The 21,685-nt window shown below is 41.8% G+C and overlaps 1 protein-coding gene across 1 annotated transcript in view; it reads right to left on the minus strand.

Annotated features, from left to right (window-relative positions):
• The window catches only part of CTTNBP2 (cortactin binding protein 2), a 123,009-nt gene that overhangs the window by 46,744 nt on the left and 54,580 nt on the right, over positions 1–21,685 (minus strand). Inside the window, 4 exon segments of the mRNA XM_081211408.1 lie at positions 2,106–2,360; positions 9,128–9,278; positions 14,180–14,279; positions 18,125–18,328. Coding sequence (XP_081067534.1) covers positions 2,106–2,360; positions 9,128–9,278; positions 14,180–14,279; positions 18,125–18,328 — 710 coding nt within the window.

A 21,685-nucleotide genomic window follows, 5' to 3' on the forward strand; every position in this document is an offset into this window, starting at 1 on the left:
ACTTAATGAAAACCAGTTCATGGTTATAAATCTGATCTAAATTTATTAACTTAAATCATAGCTAGAAGCTTCCCACTGGCCACAAGAACTGTGCCATCTGCTGCAAACTGTACAATCTGCAAAATCAGCTTCTGTTATCAGGTGTCTTTTCCCCCAAGGATATCACGTGATGCCAGCTGTAGTGGACAGCTAAAAACAATGCTAAATCAGCTAAATCATATCCAAAGGTCAATATAATCTAGAGTTTTGTTTTCAACAGCGTTCACCTAAGAACTTTCTCCTGATAGGCATGTGAAGTTAAGTACCAAGGCATGGCGATGGTAATAATCCTATTATTTAATCCCAGCATCTGAGACCCAGACATTCTGAGTGTGTGTGTGTGTCACATTTTTGCTTCTTATGGTTAAGAACTATCAATAGCCATTGATATATCTTCCACAAAGTTGTTGTTATCTTCCTTGGGTTTGTGTAAACCTTTCCAAAATCACCCAAGGTCCAATCCATATGTTACCTTTGCAGCATATGTTTCACAATCCGTGATGGTCACTGCCTTCACCACTGCCACCATGGGGCCCTTTTTTTTAGTGGGGACTCACTGGAATTCTCAGGTAGGCACCACTGCCATTCTAAGATAATGAGGGAGGCGCTCATGGTGAGTTCCGGCACGTCTTGTCTAGAAAAATAGCACTGACTGCCATCAACCCTAATGGAGGAGACATCTTGACGTGAAGACATCTTGACATGACCTGTCACATGATGTAGACAGAGGAGGAATGGTGGGGATTGCCGCCCCTTCTCCTGAACCTTCTCAAGGACAGGAGGACAGTATAGACTTAGAACAGTGGTTTGCCGAAGGGCACAGTTCAGAGGCTGCAGAGGGCAGAAGCTGGGAAATACTGGAAGAGGAACAGCAAGAAGAAGAAGCACCGGGGAGAGATAGGTGACAGACTCAGTATTTTGGGAAGCATTCCTTACCCCGCCCCCTCAGGACCATGCTTTCATTGAGGGTAGTAGAACAGAGAGCTCAGCAGCAGAAAGCTCAGATTAGCCGACGCAGGGGTGACGTAGAATAGGGGAGACGTAGGGGGGTGGGACTTTACTTGGAGTTATGCCATTATTTAGGGAAGGCTGCATTGCTTGTGGCTCTCTGTGAATTATTGAATAAATTGCTCGGTAAGAATTTATATCGTTTCTCTGATTCTTGGCTGCCACCATGGGAGAGGTCAGGTTCCTCAAAGCCTGACACCCTGCAGCAATGGATCTAAATAATATTGATCTGATCCTGGGAGAAATTTACAAAAACGTATTGGAGGTACCGTATTTTTTGCTCTATAAGACGCACCAGACCACAAGACGCACCTAGTTTTTGGAGGAGGAAAACAAGAAAAAAAATATTCTGAATCTCAGAAGCCAGAACAGCAAGAGGGATCACTGCGCAGTGAAAGCAGCAATCCCTCTTGCTGTTCTGGCTTCTAGGATAGCTGTGCAGCCTGCATTCGCTCCATAAGACGCACACACATTTCCCCTTACTTTTTAGGAGGGAAAAAGTGAGTCTTATAGAGCAAAAAATACGGTAATTTGCGACCCCCACCCCCCGAGATTTTGACTGCCTAGGGGCCTCCACAGGGTTTAATCTGGCACTGGTACCAATGCAACAAATGGAGTCAACCTTGAGAGTGTAGTTTTACAATGGCCTCAATGAGAACATCTGGTCTGGGTCAATTCTCGTGGGCCATAACCATCTCCTGTGACAATGACTTTCATATGTTAATCGTGTACTGTCAGAAAAAAGAACTTCTATGTGCTTGTCCTGAAACTTTTGGCAAACAATCTAATGGAATGATCTCAACTGTTTTCAGTTTATTGTCTATTAATATTTCCAGTGCTCGTATTCTAGGAACATCTTTCATATCTTCCTCACCTGCTATGCAGTCTATAAAAAAAAAAAAGCTTTATCAGCCCTTTCCTCATTGTTTTATAAACTTCTTGACGAATGTGAAAAACACAGTATTGACTGTATCAGTCGCACACACACAGCCAGTGGAACAGTGACTTAATCTTGATACCACGTCACACTTAACAATCTATTAGGCAGGCTGACTGACCTTAAAGCCTTTTGACGCTGCTATGTGGGCTGCAGTCCAGCCGTCTTTGTCAGCGTGGTTGATGAGATCTGCAGAAACAATGGGCTTTGCTTTACGGTTACAGCTGTCAACCCCACACTCCAAGTCAAAGAGGCATGAATTAGCATCTGCTCCATTCACAAAGTTTCCATCTTCCGGCTTTCCGTAGTACATAAGAAATCTTAGGCAGTCAACATTATCAGCATCGACAGCAGCATGAAAGGGTGTCCAGCCATCCTGCAGAAACAAAAAAACGGGGGGAGCTCAGAAACAACTTCAGCCTGCCGAATGGATATTTACGAAATTTATGTGTTTTGCAAAACCTGCTGTCTGCTATCTATCTGAAGCAGTCAATAGTGTCTGGCTGTAAATGTTTTGACAAAGGCAGCCCATCTGTTATATCCTCAGACAACTGTATGTACTGGTACATAATGAAAAAAGGGGTGTGAAGTACTTCAGCTCTTCCTCTGAACAGTGCTGGTGGATGTTCCTGCTTCTAGACTGAGAGGGTTCACAAATGGGGGGGGGGAAAGAAGTGGGGTCAATCTTTTCCAAAGGATGCTTTTAGCAGAATGATACCAAAACATAAAAAGACCCTGGCAGAGAAGGCTGATGTAACTGTTACTGGAGTTTTCTCAGACGTCCTATCCCTTTCTTAGCAAATCTGTACAGTTTTATATAAGCACACCTCTTTAGCTCTGTGTGGTATTAAGTCTTTCCTACATTAGCATAACAAAGCGAGCACAGCTGCTCTGCAAAAGCATTTTCAGTCCTTAATTTCTTTTGATGTATTGATTTGGAATCACCAACATCCAAACTTGTATCTTTTTCTTATTATTATTTCCCCCGCTAAGTTATCATTACATTTCAGCTCACTATACAGTCCCCCCCCCACTTCATTTAACTGCAAAACAAATTGTAAGCACGTGCCTTACTTCCAATATTCCTTATTTTGAAAGTATATATAGTACTAGTTCTCTCCCCAGCCCCTACAGGGTCAATGAGAATATCATTTTGCTAATGCATTTCCCTGCTTTTAGGGAACCCAATTCTAAACACATAAGAAAGTAGTAAAAAAATTCATATATCTACATCTATACTCTTTCAGACCAACTCCTTACGGCCTTGTGGGTCTTGGTTTCAAACAAAAGTAAGTAGTAATGGGTTCAATTGTTCACTGCCCCATTTGACCAAATGTTAATGAAAGGAAAACACATCACTCTCATTCCTCTCTGCCATCCTTTACAGCATGGGTAGGCAAACTAAGGCCCGGGGGCCGGATACAGCCCAATCGCCTTCTGAATCCGGCCTGCGGACAGTCCGGGAATCAGCGTGTTTTTACAGGAGTAGAATGTGTGCTTTTATTTAAAATGCATCTCTGGGTTATTTGTGGGGCATAAGAATTGGTTTGTTATTTTTTTCCAAAATATAGTCCGGCTCCCCACTGAGGGGGAGGTCTGAGGGAGTGTGGACTGGCCCATGGCTGAAAAAGTTTGCTGAGCCCTGCTTTACAGCAAGGCTGGCCCAAGAAATTTTACAGGGGACCACCAAATGCTGCAGACACAGTGTTTGAAACTGAGATATGAGAGCTAGGAGCTAAATGGCACCTTAAACCTAGGTTATGGGTGCAACAATAGAATGTCTAGCGCTTTTTTTTTTTAAATAACAATAATACAAAGTTGAAAATGAATGAACTGCAGCTAAAATATTATGTTCATTTTTCACGTGGTCTAGTCCCTCCCTTGCCTACACCCCTAATATTCTTAAGAGGGTCTCATCTCTAGTCTTCAAAGGGCGGCTGGAAGTGGTGAGGCAGAAAAGGTTCCCCCTTTCCTTCAACTCTGCAGTTTTAATCTGAAATCTTAGGCGCAGCACTGCGCCCAGAGCTCAGGAACTGCTGGCGCTAATGAAATTCCCTGTCACAAAATGCACCTAGAACAATGAGGGTTTCGAACTCTGTGCAGACACCTCACCCCCACCAAACCGTGGTGCACAGTACTTAAGGCTTGTCAATGTATTTTGGCATCTGTGGCAGAGAACTCTCCAAAAGCCTCTCCCACCCTCTGGCAGTAAAAAAAAAAATCAATAATAATAAATTAAATAACGAGCAGTATGCTGTCCTTACATGACAGCCAGAATCAACTGCCTGAGGCGGAAGCTTCCCTCTTTCTAATGGCAGGAGTAGCCCTGGCATATGGCCATGAAATCCTGCCCGTGGAAATTGGTCTGCATTCTGGCAAGACGGATATTTTGTGTAAATAAGTGTCGCATCACAGGCGATTTCACATAAAGCAAAGCAAGGATCTGAAAGGGGGTACATATGGATACAAAATGTCGGGGGAAAATGGATACAAAATGTCGGGGGAAAAAAGAAACAACAACTTGACTTTTGGATTAGAGGACATAAAGTTACTGCAACCCCCCTAGAGGGGCTTTGAGACATTACAAGTGGCGTATGTGGAAAACTACTCTGGGATGTGTACTGGTCTCAGCTCCTGGGAAAGTAGCAAAACTGAAATATTGTTTTGTCTACAGAGGTGACAACACAATAGAATCTTTCTATTGAAGTAAGGTAGGAACTGGACGTAAGTTTTTGTTCCTGAATAACAAACCTCTGTAGAGATACTAGATTTCAGAATAAGAATGGTTTTGCAGCTGAACAAGACAGAAACCTGAGAAAGTAAGAAACAAAAGAGCAAAGGACCAACTACGCCACGGAAAGAACAATGGGAGGAACAACAATGACCAAGGGAAATTAAAGGCCTCTATTAGACTGGATTTTTGAAATTAAACATTATCAAAACAAGCAAATTCAAAGAATACCGGCAAGATGGATTGAGGAAAATTTGGCTGTGGACTTGAGACCTCCAGGCCGACAACATACAGACTGATGGACATGGGGAATCCAAACCGGGGAAGGGAGGGGGAATTCTAGAATCCAAAGGCTATGTAACCAACTTTTGGAATCTTCTTCTATCTTCTATCTTTTATCTTTCTATATAACTTTGGTATTTTGATTTAACATGTTTTGGAAAAAAAGGGGGAATTCGTGGAAGGAAACGGGGCTGATCTTGGGGGGAAAATCTTTGTTCTATTTTGTTAAAGATGAGGAGTGTTGTTAAGATTGTAATTTAAATTGGCTAATAGGTACAACATATTAGGTTTAAATTGGGAATGAGAACTTGTGGAATCAATTTAGGGAAAGGGGAATACAGTCGGGAGGGGAAGGAGGGAGTCCCAGAAAGAAGGTTATGAAAATAAGGGTTTAAAATTGGTCTTTCTTTTTCTTTCTTTTCTTTATCTTCTCTATTTTTTCTATTCTGTTTTTATTGGAAATTTTAATAAATATGATTATAAAAAAAATATATAATATTTTCAACATCCAGTTTTATCCCAGCTCTCCAGAAAACAGCACTGCTGCTTACCCAGTATATGAAAAAGACCAATTTTTGTAGCCCACCTAGGGCACAGATGTAGGAATGGAGGACCACATGGGACTTCAGACATGGGGATTATTGCATTAGTTTTCCTGGTTATAATGCTAGCGCTTCTCTCCCAGTATCTAATGTTCCTTTTGCACTGCATGACCTGCTGTGTTATGGAACTGGGCCTTTTTGATGGATCTACTACCAGGTTGAGCTAAAATTTATTCACACCAGAGGACATTGTTGGATTTGTCATCCTGAAACTGCAACCTCAGCCAGTGTGGTGTAGTGGTTAAAAGTGGTAGTCTCGTAATCTGGGGAACTGGGTTCGCGTCTCCGCTCCTCCACATGCAGCTGCTGGGTGATCTTGGGCCCGTCACACTTCTCTGAAGTCTCTCAGCCCCACTCACCTCACAGAGTGTTTGTTGTGGGGGAGGAAGGGAAAGGAGATTGTTAGCCGCTTTGAGAATCCTTCGGGTAGTGATAAAGTGGGATATCAAATCCAAACTCTTCTTCTTCTTCTTCTTATGCACATGTGCACTTCTCTTCCCCATGAAAACAACAGGAAAGAACTGTATGCTGGGATACTGCCCCAAATTTCATCATGTGAGCAGCAGTGGTGAGATCCATAAATACTGGGGAAATGCAAAACTTCTGTGATTTTCTAGATTACTGTGATTGCAAACAGACTTTTCTCTGGAAGCAATTAACATATGAGAGCTAAATGTCCACGAGATTCCACTAGTTTTCCAGAAGTGGCTGTTACAACATGTGAAAGATCACATAAAGCCTAAAAATATCAGGTGAGGAAACAGAATAAAGTGCTCTCTGAAGGCAGCCCTAGGGCTGGCATGTATAAACATCTTTGAACCACCTGTTCCACAGATCATTTCCAAACCGACCAAATCTGTCTTGTTAAGCAAGGCATGTCTAGGGACCTTTGCTTATTAAATGGCACAATGAGTGATAGATACGTTTCTGAACCATTTCTGGATGAAATCGTTCACAAAATTAACAAGGACTCTGATAAAAGCTGCATTTACAAACCGGAGATCTTCAGCCTTATGCAAATGAATCCAAAGCCATGATGCCTTTGATACAGAACCTGTTCCGATTCTGTTCCGTTTCACATTTCTATTTCTCTCTCTGATTTCTGCTGTGATCTTCTACCACGTCTTTGAGTGGAAACAAATGCTTCACTCAGATACTTATAGTGACAGAGCAACAACCCATCCAACCTAACACTGGACAGTTCAGTCAGTATTGAGAGACACATTGGAAATATTACCCCAAATTTTTCGTATAGTATGCTCCATTGAATGTAATGGGCAAATAATAATAATAATAATAATAATAATAATAATAATAATAATAATAATAATAATAATAATGTATACCCTGCCCATCTGGCTGGGTTTCTCCAGCCACTCTGGGCTGCTTCCAATAAAAGATTAAAAATACATTAAATATAATTTGAACAAGCATAGTAAGTTGTCACATCAGCAGCAACAAGAGTAATTTATGTGCCTATATCTTTGAATTTCAAACTGTGTTACTGGAAACTTAGCAAATGTTTCTTGATAGAATAAGGATAATGGTAGACTAACTTCTTGGGAGATAGAGGCCACATGATACACCCCAAGCTTGTGTGTCCCCATGCCCCAGCCTCCTCTGTAGCAATCCAGAAGTTTGTGCTTCTATTTTGATTAATCACAGCTTGCCATTTCATCAGAGCCCTGCAAACTGTTGTTTACAAAGCTGGCTTCTTTCAATAAACCATAGGTAAGATTCGCCACAGTTTAAGGTTTATATCACTAAACTGTGGTTAATCCAAATGGGAAGTGAAGGCTCCCATCTCCTTCTTGTGGCTGTACTAGAGGAGAAGAGGCAATGGGGGAGGCTAGATTTTTTCCTGTCAAAATACACCAAAAGGAACTCTTACGTCCAAATGCTGCCAACACGTCCACCACTCCCCCAGAAGCACAGAAATAGTACTGGACATGTTTTAAGATATCTGCCTAGTTTTCAGGGGATGATAGCTAAGGAGGATATGAACCAAGAGTACGTACATCCTGAACTCTCCAGCAAAATTTGTAGGAGTTATGCAACAAATGCCCTAACAGTACAGTGTTCAAAAACCACTGCTTTATAATATTCAGGCACTGAAATCATTACAGCGGTACCTTGGGTTACGAACGCTTCAACTTATGTTTTTTTTGGGTTATGAACAATTCTAACCCGGAAGTAAGTTGTCCGAGCTCTCGGAGGCCTTGCCGCTGCCTGGAAGCAAACCCGGACATCCGTGGTACCTGCAGAGCTCCGCAAATGCCAGGCGCCAAGCCCCAACGTCCACGGGGCCTGCAGAGGCTCTGCGACTGGACTCCAGCCGTGGGAGCTCTCTGAGACCTCCACGAATGCCAGGAGCCAAGCTGATTGTGATTGTGGAAGAGGACCCTGAGCCCCCTCCAAACAATGAGTGCACGTAAGAAAAGAAATGTTATTTTTTTCCATCTAAAATACTGTCTTATTTATTTTATAGTACAGTACATTGATTATTGCCTTCATTTTATGGACCAATGGTCTCGTGAAACAGTAAAATTCCTGTTAAATTGCTGTTTTAGGGGGTGTTTTTCATCGTCTGGAACGGATCGATCCACTTTCCATTACTTTCAATGGGAAAGTCTGCTTCAGGTTAAGAACGCTTCAGGTTAAGAACAGGTTCTGGAACCAATTAAGTACTTAACTTGAGGTACCACTGTACTTTAAAAACATATGAATCAGTCCTTAGCAGGAAACGTAAGTTGATATATGGATATAGGGATGGCGGGTGGTAATAAATTGGGATGATTTATCTGCTTCTTTGTTACTAGGAACAAAATATTTCTGCTCCTATATTTTTAGCATATTTCTGCATCTTCCAAAGTCCGAATATTTTTTTAAAACCAACAACAACAGTAAGACGTCAGTTTCTTTATATTCATTTGTTGTATGTTAATTTCAAAGATAGAATAAGAATCTTCCTTATTTAGTCTGAACTATTACTCTCTCAGAAGTTCCTTTTTTAAAAACCCAAAAGAATCCTCAGGTTTTTTTTACCACCCCTTTGTAGACTGTTTCCTCTGCAGGAAGAACAAAAGCAATCTTCTCCTAAGCAAGGTGTCCGAGCTTTTGAATCAGAGACAAGAAAAATCTCTATTGAAGTTGACATCATGGAAAACAAGAGCTTATAGGAACAGGATGTGAGTAACAACTGCTTCAGATTTCAAGTCTGTGAGGCAGGATGACAGGAAAGATAATTATTTCAGAAATCTTATGGGGAAATAAATAATTGAATGCAGTTGAAGGCATTTTACAATGGCACACAACCATATAAATGTGAAACCTTCCATTAATTCCGAAGGATTTCATGCGCTACAGCAGTTAAGATTATGAGCAAATGCCTCAACAGAAGCCATTTTGACACACAGCAATGCAGCCGTTAGGGTTATTAATATATGCCTCAACCGAAACCATTCTGAAGCAGCTCACTCCTGCTCTTCTTGATATGTTGACTTTGAAAAATGGGCTTTTAAGACTTACACAGGTTTCTGCACTTCTGTCTGCTCCAGCTTCCAACAAGAGTTTGACACATTCATTATTTCCATTTCTACAGGCCAAGTAGAGAGGTGTCTCTCCCTTTTCAGCAGCGTGATTAATGTCAGCATGATACATGATTAATAATTCTGCACATCTAGGGACAGAAGCATTGGACATGTTAGAAGAATACCTGACCTGGAAAAGACATGACCTTTAAAATGCCATTCAGCTACAATACCTTCTCCAAACATATATTTCGATTATACTGCATCAACAAAGGTAATTGGCTTAAAACCATTATGATCAGGGACACATATTAAATCCAAAATTGGTGCCTGGACGCTGAAAATAGGCAAATTCTCTCATCCAGTTATTTGTGGAGACTTCAGCTAATGTTGCAGAATATTTGAATTATAACAAGCAAACTGGTCAATTTGTGTTCGCACATGTCTCCTTAGCTTATTAATATGGCATTATTTATTTGTTTTATTTATTTAAACAGATTTCATAAAGTCCTGCCTTTTTAGGGTGTTCGCTCTTCCAAGCAATTAGCACGTGTTATGATTACTAGCAATTAAAACAATAAAAACAGGAAACAACAACATTAAATTAGCAGCAATAGAATGGACCACAGTGCTGTAAAACAAGGCTGCATTTTTTTGTTGATAAAAATAAAATAAGGTCTCTTCTAAAAGCCAACAGAGAGGAATCTATGCATATTTCTCTGCAAAGGGAATTCCACAGATAAGTGACCACTATACCTGACACTAGTATTCATCCATCTAATAGCTCTCTGAGGATCAGGGAACAAGGCACCGGATGCCAATTGTAAATCTTGGGCAGCTGCATATGGGCAAGGCAGTCACTTGTACCAATGCAAGGAAAATTCAAGGGCAGGAAGCAGAGGTGCCAATAAAATATTGTGGGGGAGCAGGTAAGCTCTGCCCTGCATAATCAGTCATATGATGCAGTGCGCACACACCATTTGAATGGGAATGCCCATAACTTTGTGGGGGCCCGGCCCCCTCAAATATTTTACTGAGGAGGGGTGAAGCCCCATGGCCCCTACAAGTTGGCTCCTATGACAGGAAGCATGCTCCCGGTCCCAGCAAGTAACAGAAGCACAAACTCCAGATATCAAATTGATAACTGGATTTCCAAAGAGATGCAATGAGGCCTAGCTAAACAGGAAGGCCTTTGAGATAGTGGCCATGTGTGTTCAAGAGTCTGTGAAGTGTGCAAGTCCGCATGTGACAGGGTTTAACATGGCAGCTTCTCCCATGAACACTGTATAGTCGGGATGTGTGGAATGTTAAAAGCTTTTGGTACAAGCATCTGATGATCAAAGCAGTAAAAGCACAGGTTACAGGGTCAAAATCATGTCTTCCCAATGGAAATTCCACTCACGCTAGCCAACACCTGGTTTTGGTTGCAACCCAACTCCCTCATCTTCTGACCCTGAACTGGTCACAGCCGGATAGAATTCAGATTTCCTATATATAATAAATGCATCCACTCTTGCCTTCGCCTCTTTCTGGATTCTAGGAAAACATTTTATTGAATTTTATACTTCAGGTAATTAGAAACCTTTGTTTAAGAACAGCACATTTGGCACTGTTCATTCTGGTAGGCAGCAATCTCCTTAAATCTAAACGGCTTCACTGCAATATAATATACAGGTAATTCACAGGGGTTATGTTCTGGAGATTGCATGCAAAGCTGAAATCGTGTATGGTCAAAACAATCCTGGAACTGTCCCTGTGCGAACATCCCTACCTTTCTGAAGCTGGTGTGCTGAGCAGGACTTGCCTTCACAAAGCAGAGAGCTTAAGAACTCTTTTTGCAGCAGGAAAACCTGGTGCAGAAAAAGCTTTTAAGCTCCCCGCCTTGCGTGTGTTTAGTTTGTGTGATTTCAGCTGGCTAGTAGGTAAAGTACTTAAAGCTGAAATTACGCAAGTTAAAAGTACATATGTTGCGAGTTACCTGTATATGTAGAATGCATCTTATTCCTTTTTAAGACCTCATTTTTTGATAGAGACTGAGGGAAGGGGGGGAGAACTAGGCGTTTGCAAAACTGGGGTGCCCAAAACTGGGGTGTCAGGACAAGCAGAACAGATATGCAACAAGAGAGGTATGGTAAGAAAATATTTAGGCAAGGAGAGGAGGAAAACAAGAGGCAAAGTGTTAGAAAAATTAAGAGGGACTGATAAATAGGAGAAAAAATGAGAAGCATCAAAACATTTAAAGAACAGAAGCATAAGAATCCTTCAGACTGGTGGGAGGGAGAGCAGGAGGAAATAAGAACAGGGCTGTCTGAGATTAAAAGGAAATGAAGATGAGAGCAAAAGCTGCAGAAAGACTTGAAATGTATGTAAATGAACAGGGGTTATAGTTTATGGTCACAAGAGAGCACATTGCTCTCCAAATGGCAGGAAGTTGAGATCAATTCCAAGTCTCCTCTCAGCTGAGTGCTGAACTCTGGGGCAAAATCTGACAAGCCACCAGACGAGATGGCAGAAGTGACACTTTCCACTGAAAGGATGTTATCTGTGACTGGAATAACAGGGTTGCCTCAGGTCAGGAATCAGTCTGATTGACAGCCCCACAGGAAAACCTGCACCACACCTGTCTGAACTATGTGGAGTTCTAGCCAATATAAATAGCATCTCAGTCATTTAAATGCCAGATTTCTGGGGCGGCAACAGTATCTGCTAGGGTGGCAAGGAAAAATAGGGCTGCCATATGTCTGAATCTGAAAGCTGGAACTGACATCCAGGGGAATTTACGAAAGGCGGCACTTTGTCCTAGATCTTAGGCAAGCCAATTGCAAAATTGTGATTTTGTTAAACCAAAGCTCGACAACTTTCGGGGTACCCTGGTTTTTACTTTTTTGGCAACCCTAGGAAAACAGAACAGCAAAATTTGCAGGAGATGCCATCCATAAGATTGAATACACTCATAGACACAATCAAATCATCAGTAAAATATGGATCTCTGCAGGACTATTAGAATTAATCCTATTCAAGTCCTGAGAGGATGGATGGATACAAGATTACCTGAAAAGAGCTGATATCAGCTCTGTTTTTCTACAATCTTTCATAGAATAGTGAAAGAGTTTCATTTAGCAAGAAATGTAAAGTATCCAGCAGCTATGAAAGGCATATCTTGAAAGTCACTTGCTCCTCTCACAACAACATGCATACTTGTCCCATTATACTACCCCACATTCTTACTGCTCAGAGCCTTCAAAATGAAAAGGGATATAAACATAAAACAATCGAATTATCGCTGCAAAGGCTCTGGTAGTACAAACGGAACAAATAAAAACTAGTATCAGCTTATTTGCATTTGTTGTTTAGTCGTTTAGTCGTGTCCGACTAAACCCGACCCGACCAGAACATGCCAGGTCCATGCTTATTTGCATGCAATGATGCAATCAACAAACCACAAGCCTCCTCAACATTCTCTTATCACAAAAATTGTAATGTGGGAAGGATATTCATGTCAGACATGGGTATGCCCATTAATGACTACATGATTTGGCATTCACATTATCTTTCTTGTAGGCCAAAGTACTGTATTTTTCGCTCTGTAGGATGCACTTTTTCCCCTCCAAAAATGAAGGGGAAATGTGTGTGTGTCCTATGGAGCGAATGCAGGCTTTCGCTGAAGCCTGGAGAGTGAAAGGGGTCGGTGCGCACCAACCCCTCTCGCTCTCCAGGCTTCAGGCAGCTATCTGCAAGCCTGCGGAGTGCTCCTATGGAGTGAAAAATACGATAACCCACCCAATGCACACAAACTATTTTTTTATATAGAGGAGGGTCTTGAGTGTAAGCTCCCAGGATAGGAAATGGCACTAAACCCAGAATAAAATGCCAAAAGGCTACAAATTTCAGCATGTTTTCTTAGAGCCAACTAATCAGACTTACATTCAAGTAAGAGTAGTAAGGTTCTAAGTTTTATTTTATTTTTTTGGTGAGGGGGAGGATATCAGATCACTAGTTTGCTGAGAAGAAGGAGGAGGAGGAGGAAACATGAATTAAGCAAATCTCTTTAAGCAGACTGTTAAATGAAGGTCTGTTACCCCTTTTTCAATTATAAGTGTGAAAGCTCTGAGACAGGCTCACATTAGAGAATCTAGCTCACAATACTATACTTCTCCTATTTCTGGGGATATTTAAACAGTTTCTCACACCTTGATAACAGTGAGGAACTGATTTGCGGATAACTTCAGCTTCCTCACCTTACCGGCCAATCCCAACTGACCCCCCCTCCCCCCCAAAAAATTATATCCTTCCATGGTTAAATATATAGAAATACACAGATATTTCTCACAAGAAAGCAGCTTTTCAAAATTGTAATGTATTGCTTCAGTCAGTTACCATCAAAGTCCTACAAAAGTGTGCCTTTATTCCGTTTCCTCAGGCACTGCGTTAAATGAAACATCCTTGCTCTTTGACATATTATACCCCAACTGAGGGGGCTTTTTCTGTAGGCAGACCACTTTTTGAAGGATCAAAGGCAAAATATCAATGAACGCAATTTCCCCATCAGCTGCCTGCACACGCTTTTCATTTAATTTTTGTGCTCAAAGAAATGGCTGATAAGGCTTTCAGTAAAAGCTTGACCATAAATCCGTCCAGAGCTCCCATTAAGAGATGCATTTTTAGAAGCCAAGACCCATTTTTCCCATTTGAAAGAACACTATTATTTATTAAATTTATAGACTGCCCTTCATCTGAAGACCACAGGAAGGTTTACAACATAAAAATACAAATATATAACTTAAAATGTTGCAGTATGAAGTATGAAAGCGAAACCTTTTTTGCAGCATGGCTTTATTGTAAATCATAGAAACTCGAGAGCTTTTTAAAAAATCCCCAAACATCTCTACTTCTAACAGAAAATCTCATAATAATATTACAACAGAGGATTATAGGCAGGAATAAGTCTTTAATTGAGTATGTTCTTCTCTCGCAGCTTGTGCACCCCAATACTTAAAAGATTACAAGGAATTCTGTGTCTGGAGAAACACAGAATTGCCATGTTACTTACTTGCAATGTCCCTGAGCAACTGCTGAACACAAGGGTGTGAAGCCATTTTTATCAACAGGATCAACTTGAGCTTCTGAAGTCAGCAGCAATCTTACACAATCTAGGAGTTGGAAAACACAAAGGCATATTGATATATAAGAGGGAAGTGGTGGGGTCTGAAAACCAGAGTGCATTCCTCAGAAATTGTGCATCTACAGTATGTAACCACATAGGCGCCAACTCCATGGGGCCTGAGGGGGCTCGAGCCCCCTAAAAAATTCTTTTGGGGGGCTCCGCCCCCCCAATAATCTCGGGCGCCCCTCCAGCAGAGCGCCACCGCCGCCCCTCCCCCAGCCCAAAATGCACAGGGTCGGGCTGCATGCCTCCTGCCCTCCCTCCCGAGCAAAAGCTCCACCCAATTTCCTTCGGAGCTGATTAATAGGCGCAGCACGCTCTCCCCTATTCGCTCACGAGGAGGCGGTGCCACTTTATCTGCATATTCATGAGCTTATTTATTATTCATGAGCTTTCGCGGGCTCCCCCAATATTTTTTATAAGTCGGCGCCCCTGTGTAACCATAAAAGCTCCTTTGGATAACTGGTTGTCCAACTGTTGAAACAGAGCGCTGGACTAGATGGGTCTTCGTATGTTCTTATCTACCAAAGGCAATATTCTGTATTGTGATGCCAGCTTGCTAGGACACCTGGGCAAGGCAAACCTATCTCTCATATATAGAGAGAGCAAATTAACAAAGTCTTCCCATTCACCAAGTTCTTTTTTATTTTTATTTTATTTATTAGGTTTATATAATGCCCTTCTTCATAAGGTCTCAGGGTGCTTCACAGAATAAAATACAGGATAAAAGCAAGTAAAAAATTAAAACAAAAGAAGCAAAACAATAACCTCCTCTTCCCACAGACCCATTTAAAAGGCCGCAGAATATTATTGAAAAGAAACGTTTTCACCTAAAAATACATAATGGAGGCACCAGGTGAACTTCCCTGGGGAGAACACTCCACAAACAGGCAGCCAATACAGAAAGAAAAACCTTTCTGAGCCTTTTAATGCTTTAGACTATACTGGAAATTTTCCAACTTTGGATTTTGCTGTCACAAGATTAGGTGATGGCCGCCAGCTTAAGATGACTTAGTACATGGATAAGAAAAATCCACAGAGGAGATGTCTATTGCTACAAGTCATGATGGCTACATTCGCCATCCCCATTCAGAGGCAGAATGTCATTTGCCAAGAAGAATCGATGGGAGAGGTCTACTACCTTCATGTGCAGCTTGTGGGAGACTTGTGACTGGCCACACTGGGAAACTGGCAACTGAAATGTTGGTCTAATCCAAAAGGATTCTTCTTATGTACCTCCAAGATTCCCTTGCAATCACTGCCTTCCTTACTGTACCCCCACCCCAACGGCTTTCTATGCTATCTCTTGCTCAAATCTATGAAGTGCTTATAGGATTCTGAGGCTGTAAGTGTCCCATCCTGACCCAAGTGTAGACACATCTATGTCTACAGGGGAAGGAGACGAGTGTAGAAGGGCTGAAACCAGACCCCAGAATTTGGAGTTTGGATTTGATATCCCACTTTATCACTACCCAAAGGAGTCTCAAAGCGGCTCACATTCTCCTTTCCCTTCCTCCCCCACAACAAACACTCTGTGAGGTAGGTGGGGCTGAGAAACTTCAGAGAAGTGTGACTGGCCCAAGGTCACCCAGCAGCTGCATGTGGAGGAGCGGGAAAGTGAACCCAGTTCCCCAGATTGTGAGTCTATCGTTCTTAACCACTACACCACACTGGAGCTTATGTGAGGGGCGTAATTGCTCCCCTGTGACTATACAGAAATATTAAAGTCTCACACCAGGAGCTAATCTTAGGGCTGCAAGATCAAGTTGTTCAGGATCTGCACTGGTTCATGGTTTGATCCTGCCATTTCTCTCTGGAATACAGAGCAACAGTTCAGCTTTCCAACAACTTTGCTAAGCAGAGGGACAACAGCTTGCCCAAGGTCACTCAGTGAACTTTGATGGCCAACCACAGAGCAGAACCTGCATTTCTCTGCAACCACTCCTCTTTGCTGTCATAAATAAAATATCGAACTTGGTACTGATATATTTCCTCATTCTGAAAACAAATCCAAATGGTTATCGTCGTGACAGCCCACTGAAAACCCCCAGCTTGTCTACCTCATTGTGTGTCGTCCCCCCCTGTGATCGCTTTCATTCTTTGTTTTAGGCAGAAGAAACACAGCTATCAAGTTTCTGTCCAAATTGTACTAGTTTCTCAGTGGACTGTTTTGCCTTCCTTCCAACATATACAAGTCTTGAATATTCACCAGGAGTGATAAAAATTATTTGACCATAAAAGCTTTCCATTTGCTTAAACTGTGTTGAAATGTCTCAGCAATACTTTGATGTTAATACTGTTTTCTCCATATAATTTCAGAATGAAAGATCAAGGGCATGCCGCCAATAACAGTGGAATCCCAAATTCTCCAAGTGTACCTATTTTCCAGGGATAGTCCTGGATCTACAGAAGCTGTCCTGGTTTCTGATTTGATCACGGAATGTCATGGTTTTCCTTACGACGGCCCTATTTTCAGTGGAGAAATGTTGAAGGGTATGGCAGGATGCCCCTATTTTCATCAGAGAAATGTTGGAGGGTGTGGAGTTATGTGACCCCCCCAAGCCAAGGAGATACGTAACTATACAACCTTTAAAATACATTTAAAGGCATCTAAAGGTTTTTTTTTTAAAAAATGTTTAATGCTTTATTATGTTTATATATGTTGGAAGCTGCCAAGAGTTGCTGGGGTAACCTAGTCAGATGGGTGGGGTATAAATGATAAAATTATTATTTATTGTTATGGAAAAGGATGTTCCTATTTTCATCGGAGAAATGTTGGAGGGTATGGAATCCTATAAAAAGGTAAAGGGACCCCTGACAGTTAGGTCCAGTCGTGGCCGGCTCTGGGGTTGCGGAGCTCATCTCACTTTATTGGCCAAAGGAGCTGGCGTACAGCTTCCGGGTCATGTGGCCAGCATGACTAAGCCGCTTCTGGCGAAACAGAGCAGCGCACGGAAACGCTGTTTACCTTCCCGCCGGAGCAGTACCTATTTATCTACTTGCACTTTGACGTGCTTTCGAACTGCCAGGTTGGCAGGAGCAGGGACCGGACAACGGGAGCTCACCCCATCATGGGGCTTCGAACCGCCGACCTTCTGATTAGCAAGTCCTAAGCTCTGTGGTTTAACTATACATGTCTACTAAAAAGCCCGGCTCCCCGCAACAGTCCAGTGAGACAAACCCCTAGGTAAGTGTGCATAGAAGGAGTGGGAAACTTTTGCCTCGCAAGCCAAATTTGACCCTGGTTCCAGTTGGCCATTTGCCCCCAAGCAAATCCACCTGCTCCACACCTGACATTACATGTGTGTGATACTGCTTTGAAATCCTGACAATCGTCACCTGATGTCACGGTGGCATCAGGCGATTAACTGCCCACCTGTCCAAAATTGGCCAAGAGGTAGGCCCACTGACCTGACCAGTTTTCTCACCCCTGGTGTCTGGTGCTGCAACCTTAGGCAACCCTGCCCTCGTATGCATGGGAATAAACCCCACTGAAATCAAGGGAACTTGCTTCTCCATAGCCATGTTTAGGATGTCACTGTTAAGTACGCAGGGTAGGATTCAATTAATGAGTCCTATTGGTGGAAGTCCTGCAAGAGGACGTCTGGTTGTGCAACGGGGGCTTCCCCCTATCTTCCCACACTCCCAAAAATGGGCTCAGTGGGTTGTTAGGGGAAGCCTAGAGAAAGGAGAGTGGGGATTGTTCTCTCTGGGAAGCCAAAATGCTGGTGGAACAATCACCTTAGCGCACTGTGGAATTCCTCCCCTGAACTACAAAAGCACATATAAACACAGCAGATAGTAAAGTCAGGGCACGGACAAAATCCATACCTGTATGTCCATTCATAGCAGCAGAATACAAGGCAGAATAGCCATCTTCACAGGAGTCATTAATGTCCAGACCTTCTTCATTAAGCAGCATTGACAATAAAGTTACATTTCCCTGGGCAGCAGCTTGGTGAAGAAGGGTGGGCCTGCCACCCAGGGGGACAGGACCACCACTCATTAATAAAGGGGTTAGGGAGGGAGACCAGCCTGCGAGTTAAAAGCAACATCAATTAGAGAGAACACACATGAAGAAGTGAAAGCTGCACACTTTGAAAGCTATTTCAAAAGTTCTACAAATGAAAACAGATACTGCCGTTTCAGCACATATAAAAAAATTAGCACAACTTTTTAAAAAATAAATAAATCCTGGATCCAAAGATAGCTTCAAATCACACACATGCTAACTGAAACAATTTATTATTTAGGTAAGCTCAAGGAAACACTCCATCTACTTTTGGTACGGTGCCATTGCCTAGATTTTGGTTTTTTTTAAAAAAAAGATTATGATTTAGTTGAAAAGCTAGCTCAAGGTAATTTGGTTTAAATTTAGCAAAAAAAATTAAAAAGAGGATTGAGATAAACTTTGCATAGGTTTAAAGTTACATATGATTTTAAAGAGTCATTTTTATCAGTATTCTCTTAAGAAAATCTGCTTAAATCTATGCAAAATATGACAGGCATTTTAGTTGAAAGTACATTTAAATCTCACACCGGTGCCTACTGTCTAAGCCTGCTTCTTACTCAGCTGGCCTAAACACTGCATAGAGTCATCTAAAATGTGGCAGCAGCACCACAACTTCCTTTGTGTTTTACAGTAAGGACTAAAGAGCAGCAATTAATTAATTACATCAAAATGACTGGCAAAAGCTTCCACATCGCCCAGTAAGAAACGCAAGCAACAGAACAGAATTTTAGGAAATTATAGGAGTTATCTTGGATAGACATTCCAGGTATCAGACGTTAGCAGCTTTAGAGGAGAGTTTATTAAGGGCATGAAGTCTGCTGTATAGGGTGCGGAAGACTTTGTGAACTCTTCCTTGATCAAAAGGCTGCAAAAGGAAATAGAAAAGGGATTTGAAAATAGATATCGCTTCTTGCAACTGTGGACTGCCGATCGACAAAGGAGAAATTCCAAAGGGATTTCCAACCTTTATTGAGGTTCGGGTTGTAATCAGGTTATAACAACTGCCCACACTATAAGCCAGGCATGAGGAATTTGAGGCTTTCCAAATGTAGTTGAACTACATCTCTGACCATTGGCCATGCTGGCCAGGACTAACTGAAATTAGAATCCAATGATATCTGGAAGGTCACAGGTTCCCCATCCTTGCTATAAGTTGGAAAGATCATGAATTTTAAACACCAGGCTTGGTAATATTTGTATTGTAAAATATACCGTATTTTTCGCTCTATAAGATACACCAGACCACAAGACGCACCTAGTTTTCGGAGGAGGAAAACAAGAAAAAAAAAATTCTGAATCTCAGAAGCCAGAACAGCAAGAGGGATCGCTGCACAGTGAAAGCAGCAATCCCTCTTGTTGTTCTGGCTTCTGGGATAGTTGCGCAGCCTACATTCGCTCCATAAGACGCACACACATTTCCCCTTACTTTTTAGGAGGAAAAAAGTGAGTCTTATAGAGCAAAAAATACAGTAATTTCTATGGCCTCCCTGATGTAGAAAGTATTCTACTCTTGTTTTTCTCAACTTAACAGCCATTCATTAAGTCATCTATTTCCAACTATTGTAGGGTTTGGCTATCTCCAAAATTTTTAAAAGCTGCCATGAAGTATAAGCAAACCGACTCATAAACATTACACGTCTCAATAAAGACGGTGTTTAAAAGAGGAGAGATTTTTCTCGTAACAGAAAACTATCATTTATGCCATGGAAAATAATCATAAATGTATTAACTGAATTTAAAAGAAAAATACAGAAAATGGGCCATAGCAGAACTGCAATGGGTCTCATTGGTCTTGGACACTATGTTAAGTGGGCAGCTACTGGCCAATGAGAAGGTTAATGGAAGGCACTAACAGACTGGGGGACAAAGCTAACTAATGGCAGAAGATGATGGACCAAAAGGAGTCAGAGGATTGGATGGGCACAAAGGTTAAGTGCAGGCAATAGGCAATAGAATAACAGCTCTGCTTATCTCCCTGGAGGTACTTACCTTGGGGTTATTCGGTTGCCACTAATGACAACATCAATTTCCCCCTCCTTGACCAATACCACTTTGCCACTAAACAGTTCAGGGGTGGACAGCACAGAAGGGGTGGACAGGATGGAAGTAGGGAGAAAACTCTCTCTAGGAAACTCCAATAGAGTTTCAAGGTCAGCCTCTCTTATTAGAGATGTCCCCACTATCACCCCTAGCCCAGCAGGCAAAAGGAGCCAAACTTAGAATTCTTGGTAGCCCAAGGAAGTTGCTTAGTTGCTTGCAGCACCAATGATCAACTACAATGGATCCTTAACAGAAAGGTTGGCTTTGATTAAACATAAACACATGGTGTTGTTATATATTGTTGTTGTTTAGTCATTTAGTTGTGTCCAACTCTTCGTGACCCCATGGACCAGAGCACGCCAGGCACTCCTGTCTTCCACTGCCTCCCGCAGTTTGGTCAAACTTATGCTGGTGGCTTCGAGAACACTGTCCAACCATCTCGTCCTCTGTAGTCCCCTTCTCCTTGTGCCCTCCATCTTTCCCAACATCAGGGTCTTTCCCAGGGAGTCTTCTCTTCTCATGAGGTGGCCAAAGTATTGGAGCCTCAGCTTCAGGATCTGTCCTTCCAGTGAGCACTCAGGGCTGATTTCCTTAAGAATGGATAGGTTTGATCTTCTTGCAGTCCATGGGACTCTCAAGTGTGTGTGTGTGTGTGTGTGTGTGTGTGTGTGTATGATGAAGAATCCATTTCATCAGGTTCATGAATGGCAGGCTATTAGAGGAAGTTGTGAATGTTCAATAAAGGAAAGGAAGAAATAGGAAAAAAGGGAAGACTGAGAGAAAAGAAAAGTTTTTTATATAGTTTTAATGATTTCCTTTCTATTTAAAGAACTACAAGTCATCACAGAAAGTTGGGAATATCATCTAAACTTTGCCTTACAAAGAAAGAAAGAAAGAAAGAAAGAAAGAAAGAAAGAAAGAAAGAAAGAAAGAAAGAAAGACCTAGCAGAAAAAACGGATAAAATCTAGATGAAAGAAACCTTTATATTTTAACTAGATTGCTTCCACATTAGAGTCCTTTAACATTGCTGTGGCTTTGCTTTTCCCCAATTAGCTGGAAGAATAAAAATGGGCATTCCAGACAAGCAAAAACAGCATAGGTTTCCAGCAATTTTAATTAAGTTTCTTCACTGGAGGCCAACCCATTTTATTCTTCCTTGATGGGCATGGGTGTAGGAATGGTGGTGAACAGCCTCTTAATTGCCCCTTGAATTTCTCACAGCACAATCCTATGCATGTCTACTCAGAAGTAAAATCCACTGAGTTCAAGGGGACTTATTCTCAGCTAAACATGTATAGAACTGCAGTCTCAATGCCTTTTTTGGTTCCCATTTGGGAAG

Source organism: Podarcis bocagei, assembly GCF_964188305.1.
Source record: "Podarcis bocagei genome assembly, chromosome: 10".
NCBI classification, from domain to species: Eukaryota; Metazoa; Chordata; class Lepidosauria; order Squamata; family Lacertidae; genus Podarcis; species Podarcis bocagei.